We start from the raw sequence: 10,137 nt of genomic DNA, 5'->3' as shown, positions 1-10,137 counted from the left end.
CAGCAGGAAAGACAGCCTCCACCATTTCTGCCTCCTTGGCTCTGAACCCTTGCTTCATTTGTTGAGCACATTCAATGTATTCCTACATTAAAATTTTAAGTTAAATCCCATCATGTTTGCCAGGACCCATTGTTTTCGATTAGAAAATATTTCAGTGCTCTGTAAACATGGGAGAAGTGTGGACAGTGTGCTATTCAAGTATGAGACCAAAATGACTCAGATGTGTGTGCAGATTTGCTGCAGGCAGCAGCTTTGGCATGAGTCTCCTGCTACTTTTGAAAGTCAGGCTACAGTTCTTTCAATCTTTAGCTTTTATTGGTTCCATATTTATTTTTTGCTGGACAGAACACTACTCAGAAAAAGTAGTGCCTCAAGTGGTGTTTAAGAGACAGATTAATTTGATGTATTTCAAGAAAAATGTGTCTCTGTCTTTCAAGTCAAGTTAGTCTGTTATATGGTTCAAGTAAAGTCAGTTATGTTAGAGGCCAGCTGGATGATCTAGAGCAGCCGCTCTCAATCTTCTTCAGCTGTGACCCCACTTCTAATCTGAGCTTGACTGCTATAACAAGAACTGTAGGGCTGGCCAGTGGCACTTAAGTGTCATTACCTTATCTGTAATCACAATCCTTATCTTAGGAACCACTGATGTTAGGGCAATGGGTTACAACTATGTTTGGGAAGAGTAACCCTGCAAATGAGCCACAGGTGTCCCATTTTGTTCCAAGATGCTCAGTTATTGGCAAGAATGCCAGATAACCAGGTATGAGGTTCTTTCTCATGATACACGACAAAGTGACAGAACATGAGTGATCAAGTCAGGCCCACTCAGGGAACCTAAATGTTACCAAGCTTATTGTGCAAAGGCAGATCTTTTCCAGTTTGCTTAGGGTTGCTGTAAGTTTGAAGCTTACTTGGGAAGGAATGAAACAGTTTAGAACTTAACCTGCCTTGCAAAACAAGTGAAGAAAAGTCATGTTTAAGAATAAGGCAAATAAAATAACTGAATACCTTGAGGGAGAGTAAGTACCAGTTTTCAGCTTGTTTTTACTCCATCAGGCTAATGAAATGCAGGTTAACTGAAGTTTAAAGAAGGAAGCTGTGCTGAAAGATGACCAGGATAAAAAAAGATCTAAGAGTAGCAGTTTACTGTATAATCAGAGTTGGGAGGTAATAGAAAACGGTCATCAGTTGCCCCACAGTAATATAAGCCAGCTTTGAGAAAGAGAGCCAACTCAGCACTGCGGGAGCTGTAACAGTAGTGGACTGTATCATATTCTGTGCAAGTTATGCAACTTGTTCTCACGCTTGTCATATAGTTACATTTTTTTCCGGTAAGTTCAGTCTCTGAACTCCTGCTAACTAACAAATGAAACTAACATTACATAGTTTTTACTCCACAGTCAAAAGTTTCAGCAGAAATGCAACTTATTTACCATGCCCTGTATAAGTACTCCACAGGATGAGTGCTCCTAATGCTCCGAACATTGTTAAAACGGAAATATCATGGTTTACCAGAAACAGGGTCACAGGATTCCCTTTGCCCTTGGTTTAAAAGCCACCCCCCAAGATTCTTGGTTTTCCAAGAGACACAGATATACACTTAAAACACATTTGACCAAAGATCCCTTCTTGTTGCAACAGGGTTGGTTCCAATGTCTGTCTACTGCAGACTTTCTCCAACTGACTAGACATAAGAGAAGGGGGTCAAGGTGGCATCTTCTCCAAGAGGGTTGTCACATGTTGGAAAACAATGAAAGTTACAAACTAAGACAAGACTGAAAGCGTCAAAACAGGTCAACTTGAGCATGACAGGTAGCTTCTACCTCTTGCCTACTGCTCAAGTTCAAAGTTTTCCTTCTCTCAGTTCATTCCCACTCTGTTCATCCAGTATTGGAGAATGTCTATCACCGTTGCTTAAGCATTTGTCCTTTTCATGTCTGTGTTCTTGCTTTTGTCGTCTTATCTCCTTATACCGCATGGTGATATCACTTAAAAAAACCCAAATAAACATAAGACTTCTTAGTTGATTTATCCAAACATTTACCTTTAGGTTAGCAAAGAAAACTAGTGCAAATTTAATTGTGGGTGTAATTACAATCAGGATAATTTGGTCTGTTATAATTAATATGACAGCTTAAGGTTTCCAAGAACTACCTCTTCCTTTGAACAATGGCATGGATTCAGCTGAATAGGTTTATTGCTGCTAAATTGCTATCACTAATACAAGCTGCACTCTGCAAAAATGGAAAGAAGCTGCTGCAATGCAGAGCCCACAATCCTTAGGCAGCTTTTATGCTGTTGACACATGACACTAACTGATATAATCATGCCTTTGTTTGGAGAGAAATGGTGCCACAATAGGACAGGGACCAAACCAAACCTGCATCTCTAAATTGCACGTCAGGAATATCAGGGAAATCTCTTGACTCAGAGAACAGCAAGTAGTGTCTTGCTAATTGAGATGCTTCAGAAATATTCGCCTTCTGATCATTCAAAAATGGCACAGTTCTAGGCTGGCAGATGCACAGCCCTGAAAATACCGATGTCAAAATAAGCTACAAAATAGAGAGTGGTTTCAAAATAAGCCAGCATTTTCAGAATTCGCTAGTGATTTTGTGGAAATCTGAGAAGTTTTAAAAAATGTCCAAGGGCAGCTGCTCACCACTCAGAAGCAGTGGGAAGGGGAAGATAATTTGGCCTCTTTTGGGTACCTAATGTGAGAAATCTTAAATTATTTTCAGAAGCCTTAACTATAAAGGGTACAAAGTATGCACACTATATCACCGACTTTTATATCAGAGAAGTGTAAATTGTGACATCTTGTAAATAGAATCCTGAAAACCTAGTCAATGTTGTTAAAACATGTAATTATAAGCCAATTTTCAGGACTGTGCTTTCATTTACATGCCAGAATGATGGTAAAAATCAGAGACAAACACTGTAACGACTGTTCACAGGGATGTGCGAAACAGGCCCTATTCGATTTGGATTTGGCCCAAATGAGGGACAGTGATTCGATCTGTGGATTTGGATCACTGTCCCTGATTCGATTCAGCCGAATCCGAATCTGAAGATTTGATGCCAATTTGGAGAATTGGCGATTCAGATACAGACACAGCTTTAAATGCTTTTTCTACATACCTCGAGGTACCAGTGCGGCTTGTGAACACTGTGATGCTGGGGTAGATAGAGTGTCCCACAGGAGTGCAGGGGGGCCCTCCACATGCTCGGCAGCAAGCCCAGAAGTGGCCACAGGGGGACCCCGGGTGCACCCCCCCCCGCAAGACCCAGGAGGCACTAGTTGCTGAGCCAGGGGGTGATGGGGGGCCCAGAGCGCTCCCTGGTGGACCCGGAAGTGTTTCTGATCCACTTCCAGGTCTGCTGCTGAGCGTGCTGAGGAGCACCCCCGTGCTCCTGTGGGACACTCCATGTGCCCCAGCACTGCAGCATTCACAAGCTGCCTGCTACCTAGAAGTACATAGAAAAAACATTTAAAGCTGTGTCTGTGTCTGAATCGCCAAATCTTTTTGAATCGATTTAGAGGGCTCCGATTCGATTCAAACAGATTAAGGGGTCCTCCGATTCAGTTTGGATTCAGAGATTCGGCCACCGAATTGGGCTGAATCTCCGCCGAATTGAATCAGGGACTGAAGCTTTGCATAGTCCTAATTGCTCATGTAAAAGACATAATCAAAACTCATGAACAGAATTTTTACTACTCATCTTCAAGGAGGCGATTTAGCAAAATATAGTTCCCTTGAAATCTCAACATTACATAACATTTTAGGAAGACATGCTTTGAAGACCTTTTATTCCACTTTAAGTGGCTGTTCATATGCCCTAACTAGGCCTAATTTTTGGGTACTCCTGTTCATGTGAATCAGAGCTCAATTGCTTTTGCTTACCGAATGAAAAAGCGCCACATTGTCCATGTGAGCACAAGTATGATTCCAAGGATCCAGCACTGAGTAATGTAGAAGGGAAGTGACAGTGTGAGAGTGTAGGGGTCATATTTTACAACTATCAGAAACTCTGTGGCCGTGATAGCAGCAACCAGCCATGCCTGCTGACCCAGCTTCTTATAGAACTTCCTGCAATAGAGATTAAACGGTATTTCAATAATAAATATTCAATATAATATTCCTTTACCAAAGGAAAGATAAGGTAGAAATACATAAATTTACCTTTATGCTACTGTGGAAATCTACTTTTGATTACACACGTATCAGGAACAAGCATGCCAATATATTTTCATGCTAATGTCATTTTGTTCTCACCTACTCCTGCATTCAGAGGTTCTAAACCATGGGTGGGCAAAATATGGGGACTTTGTCTGGCCTGTGGCGGATCCCTTGGCCCTGCCTGGCCCAGGTGCCCATGGCACACCTCGCCTGGGCATGCAGTACAGCTGCAGAGGCTCAGCAGCTGGACTGCATTTCTAGGCAGCCCAGGTGATTGTGGCTCCTTCTGGTTGCTGGTGCTGCTGGCCACAGCCCCCTGGTACGGCCAGGGACCTGCACGCACAGCCCCAGCCCTGGCTTGGCCCATGCCCACTCTGGACTCACCCCAGCTGGAGTGGACCAGACAGAACTTGCCCACACAGCCCCAACCCCAGTCCACCCCACACCTATTCTGGACCGGCCACCCACAATGAGCAGTAGCAGTGGCTGAGCAGCTGCTGCTTGGCATGGGGAAAAGTGGCCCTTCCTCCTCATCACTGCAGGGCCCTTCTTGCTGCAGCTGCCCAGAGCCAGACCTGGGCTGCCCTGCGGCTCCTCTGCATTGCCACCGCTGCCCTGCTGTGCAGCCCAGAGGGGGTGGTGACAGCGGCAGAGAGGAGCTGCAGGGAAGCCCAGGCGAGGGCTTTGAGCAGTTGCAGCAAGAAGACCCTTGCAGCGATGAGGGGAAGGGGCTGCTGCTTGTTTCCTGCACCGAGCAGCAGCTTCTCCCCAGCCGCTTCTCAGCATAGGCGCATGGTCTGGAGCAGGCACAGGGCAGGCTGGGGTTGGGGCAAGTCTGGAGCAGGCACAGGGTGGGGTGGGGTGGGCTGGGGCTGTGCACTGTTGGTGGTAGTGAGGAGGAGCTGCAGAGCACGTGGGCTCTGGGCTGTTGTGGGGAGAGTACTGACCGCCCTGTGGCAACTCCCTAGAACTGCCTATGTGGCCCACAGGCCCAAGTAATTGGCTGCCCTGGTGTAAACACATTTCTCAAGAGTTCAAATTCAACAAGATATGTCAAGTTTCCACATTTTCAATAGATCTATCACTTGCAAAGCAATTACCTGACCAATCCACTAACACTAAACCACAGTCCATATCTTTTTACACTACAATTACTCTTTAAGTAACTATGCTCTTAGGCTTTTCCTCTTCCAGATAAAGTTATCCAACAAATAATCTGTGCGACTCTTAAGGAGTTTAGAAAGCAAGATCCTAAATACTATGAGCAAATAAGATACTGGAAGAGACAAAGAACCTAGCCCACTTTTATCGCCACACTATTGACAAGTGTAAACCTTCTCGGCATTAATCTCCCCATGAATCCTTACCAAATACCAGGAAAGCAAAAAAAGCGTACTATTCTGTACATGTCTTAATTATGGGTAAGGCCTGAAACAGTAACATTTTGAAATGAAAGCCTACCAAGATCTCAAGAGTGAGTGCTCAAAAGCTGCCTTCACCAAGGGAGGTTAAAGAGATTTATTGCCTTGTAGTTTGGCCACTCAAGGAAAGAAAGCTTTTTAAAGCATTTATAAGAAGTACATCAAGGAAATCACATATTGCTCCAGCAAGTAACTTCTGACACTTTACAACTAGAAAGAGCCTGAAAACATTGCTTCTATCAAACCAGCTGGGACCTTCATCTCCTTTTATTATGAACCTGACATTGAAGTTAGGGACAGAAATTACACAAACTGGTACAGGTGATCAGAAGCTGGCTGAAATCTGTAACACTACAGAAATTCAGTGCATATAAACCACTTTCAAAATGGCCTAAACCGGTTTAAGATAAACCTGGATGGATGTAGTATCAGACTTAACTGATTTAGGTTAAATTGGTTTACTGAACTTCTGTCCTGGATCCTCTCCAGATTCAAGTTAACTCACAGTCCTCCAGAATCCTAGGATGTTTTACATCTCCCTTACAAAACCCACCTTGTAGGGTGGGCGGGCTAGCCCTGGCCTGAGTGGCTTCTGGCCCAAGCCACTGCAGGCATGTGGTTGCATTTCTGGAATCAAAAGTGAATGTCTGCTCACTTGTTTACTAGTTCAATATACGCAGCTTAAACTAACCTGCAAAGATTGAACAGATTCAGTCTCAATCTTTTTAACTCTCTGTACTTAGTCTGAAGGGCCATTGACTCCAAAGTGATGACAATTCATGCCCCACCTGGGAGAGTCTGGAAATGTTAAGCTGTATCAAATGCAGTTTATTAAGCACGTGGTATCCTTTACTTCTTGTATTGCATTTGGAACCTTCTCTCACTTTTGGCTGCCTCAATCTCTCATGTGGAAATAGCATATAACACCACTTCACTTCACGCTCTGCCAAACAAAAAAAGTTTACTGGTACAGAACAACCCCAGCCTAAATGCCACAAATTCAAGATATGACTTTATGCCCACTTGTGGAGAGGGCTAAGAGAACCACACTAGAAGTTTCGAGTCAGTGAGTATCCGATTTCAGAGAGCCTGTTTAAAGATTAGACATGCAACAATGAGTAACTACTTGACTCAAATCAAGCGAAACCAAATATCCTTCTTTGGGAGAGCAATACCCATACCAGCTACTTCAGTCAACAAGTTCTTTACTCACCTTCCAACACAGCTCTAGCCTTGCCAAATGGCTTTGGACTTTCTACATTTTTCTGAGAATTAACTTCCTTCCTCTCCTCCCCAGTTAAAGTCAACCGTCACACTACCTCCTATACTTCTAAAATAAAGTTAGTGTTTCTTTAACAAGTGTTCCAAAACAACTAAATAAAAACAAAATCACTAATCTAAACCCTAATGCAGAGGTCAGCAACCTTTCCATGCCATGGACTAGAACAACACAGCCCCAGTCCAGTGTGGGCCAGATGTCTTCAGGGGTAGGACGGCAGGGAACAGCATGGGGACAACTTTTCCTGAGCCTCCCAAGCTGTATGGCTTTGGAAGCTGTACCAGTGTCGCTTCTTCTAGTTGCAGTGAGTATAGCTTCCAGCCAGAGGGTAGCTGCACTGGGACCAGCAAAATGCTTCTATGTTGCTGCTGCTTCTCCCTGCCCCTGCACTACCCCTCCAATGCCAGAACAGCTGCTCAGTCCCAGTGCAGGCATGGGCACAGCCCTACAGCTTCATGGGCCAGATCCAGTGGCTCCATACGCCAGATCTGGCCTGCAGACTGTACGTTGCTAATCCCTTGCCCTAATTCATGTGTCTATGTTACCTCTGACTCCTTCTCATTCTCATCATCCATTCTTCTTCACCAGCCATCTTTTCTGCTGGTGGCTTCCCCTCTTGCTCATCTCTCTCCTCCATGCTATGTTACATTCCTACACACTTTATTCCTTTGCTTAGTTTCTCTACAATAGCCCATTTCAAGTGCAATACAAGTTGCAGAGTGAAACTTAACTATGAGGAGGCACAGCATAAGGCAATACAACTACTGAGGCAGGGTGGAGGAGATAGGGTGCAATGTGGCAAAACAGGAGCTAGAAATCTACACCATGTTGGGGAAGGGGGAAATGGACATGTCAGGATGATTAAACTGCTTCTCACTGTGGTCCTTTGGACACCTGGGCAACAGGAATGTCTAGCCTTACTCGCGACTACTGTGCTCAAGCCTCTTAAATTCCTTGGCATTCAGCTTGATTAGATTTTGAGAAAGTCTAAGTTAAGTAGTCACACAATATTTGGGGGCAGATTCTCTGATCAGTTCTGTCAAGTAGTGGATGTGCGGGCCGGGAGCGACCCGAGCCCTTTTCCGTGCTGCACGCAGGCTGTGGCCAGCAGCCCGGGCACGCCGGGTCGGAGAGGGAAGGCCGTCGAGCTGGAATTAGGCACAAACGCGTAGCGGTAGTTTTAAAGATTGTTTACTTACACCGAGATGGCAGTGGTGTAGGTTGGAAAACTTGCTTGAGTTGCGGTTACAGACAGAAAAGAAAACAAAACTCGAACCTGCAGGGCACGAGGGTACGTCGCAAAGGGTTCCGGCGACGGGAAGATATAAAATACGAGGGTACGTCGCAAGGGTTTTCGGCGACGGGAAAATAAACCTGCAGGACTCGAACCCGGGTAGAAGAGCTCTGAGATCGGTCAAGGATTCACACGAAGTTTGCTAGGCTCCGTGGGTCCGGTTCTTTTGCGCGTGGGAAGGGATACGTCTGGACTGCGCTCGGCAACGGGGAGAGGCTAGAGGTTGATCAGACCTCTGTTGCCTGCTTTAAATGCACTGGGTCCGTAAGGATCCGCAGCACTTACAGATCTTCACACAGCGTGAAGTCTCCTCCTCCCGGTGTTCGTGGAGTCCTCCAACTTGGGCGGAAACCACTCAAGCCTTTTATATGGCTAGCAAGCCAATCACTAGCCACCACGTGTGAATAATTTAGAACTGGCCAATAATGGGGCTCAAATTAGCATACAAATGGCGGGAACTCTTTGCAACGAGCACCTCTGTGCTGCAACAAAGAAATGCACCCTGCAAAGAAAGCTTCAAATCGGCGGGAAATTCTCCCTTGCACCGGGGTTCTCTTTTGCAGCAGAAAACTCCACTGTGCAAAGAAGCTGCAATTTAGCGGGAACAATTTAGCAGTGCCGAAGCACACAAAAACAAAAATCACACCCTTTGGGTTGTGACAGTGGAAAGAAGACTGGAATCACTGTGGCATTCCTTCAGCCCCGGGGGTATAAGGTTAATGGAATTGACTGCTATCCTTCCCACCTGCTAAGTGTGCAGAATAGCAGAGTGGAAATATGTGACAACTCTGATCTGCCAGCACCCAGCTAGCTCAAATTAGAATAACCACAGGTTGCTTTAACTTTGATTCAGCAGAGAATCAGGGTATCATAACTGGATATTTGTTCATTACTTTGCTCCCCTCTCCTGTAGAATGTCATTGGCTGTGTATGGGAAAAGACCAGTCCTTTAATAGGTTCACCCAGGGACATCTACTTTAACTATCATGTTCCCTTGGAGTGTTCCATTTTCCAGCAGAGAACCAGAAAAACAGAGTAGCCAGAAACATTCTCCTCTCTCCTTCCTGATACAGCAGGTGATTAATGGGATTCCTGCTGCAGAGCTGGAATAGGGAATATGGATAGCAGCCCCTAGAGGGTTTCCACATTATAACAAAAGAAACAGCAGAAGCTATGGGAAGCAGTTGTAAAGACTCCTTTACTGTTTCTTGTAGAAGCAGGGGATGATTTAAATCAGTGGTTTTCAACCTGTAGTCCATGGATCGGGGTCCACAAAAGATGACTATGATCAATCAACAGTACATGAATACCCACACTTGCAATTCAAAGGGTTCCACATCCCCATTCAAAATTTCCAAGGGTTCCTCAATGAAAAAAGTTTGAAAACCACTTTTAAAACCATTTAAAGGTTTTAAATAGTAGAGTTTAAAAATCTGCATGGCAAAGTCCAGGAAAACACCACTTCACTACTCCAATGCACATTTTCTTAATGACATGGCACCTAAGAGCTACATGTTTGACATCACTGCTTTAGCTCAAGTTATACATGATGATCTAAGTATACTTGGGAACAAGATAGGATAAGCATAGCATGAATTCCTCTGCGATGCAAATGGGATTGGCAAGGCACTCCAATTTCAAGAAAAACCTCCTCAACTAGAACCTCAGACCAAGGACTTTTGCATTTTGAAATGGTTAAAAGAAGATAAGAATCTGACAAATAGGACAGAAACAAAAGGTAATTCAAAATCTCTGTAACCAAACTCCTGTTCAGAGGACAAAATCTGTTTATAATCTGCCTTGATTATAATGAGAGTTTTAGTGAGCCTGCTTGAGAGAGAGAGAGAGAGAGAGAATTAAGAAAAAAAGAGAAGGAAAAGTCCCAGCTATAACAAGATGAAAATACCATGCAGACCCTAAGAAAGTTTTGAAAATACAAGGTCGTTGCACTGGCCTTCATTT

At 44.5% G+C, this 10,137-nt stretch overlaps 1 protein-coding gene across 2 annotated transcripts in view; it reads right to left on the bottom strand.

Annotated features, from left to right (window-relative positions):
- Positions 1 to 6: 6 nt before the first annotated feature.
- The window catches only part of PTDSS2 (phosphatidylserine synthase 2), a 57,857-nt gene continuing 47,726 nt past the window's right edge, over positions 7 to 10,137 (bottom strand). For both annotated transcript variants that reach the window (XM_025198556.1, XM_025198557.1), the window contains 2 exons: positions 3,906 to 4,091; positions 7 to 1,988 (listed from right to left, as the gene is read on the bottom strand). In XM_025198556.1, coding sequence (XP_025054341.1) covers positions 1,844 to 1,988; positions 3,906 to 4,091 — 331 coding nt within the window. In that variant the 3' untranslated portion in view covers positions 7 to 1,843. The remainder of the gene's footprint in view (positions 1,989 to 3,905; positions 4,092 to 10,137) is intronic.

The sequence above is a fragment of the Alligator sinensis genome, unplaced genomic scaffold (assembly GCF_000455745.1).
Source record: "Alligator sinensis unplaced genomic scaffold, ASM45574v1 scaffold907_1, whole genome shotgun sequence".
Lineage (NCBI taxonomy): Eukaryota > Metazoa > Chordata > Crocodylia > Alligatoridae > Alligator > Alligator sinensis.
Note: the sequence above shows the minus strand (reverse complement) of the source record. Positions and strands in the feature narration are given on the sequence as shown.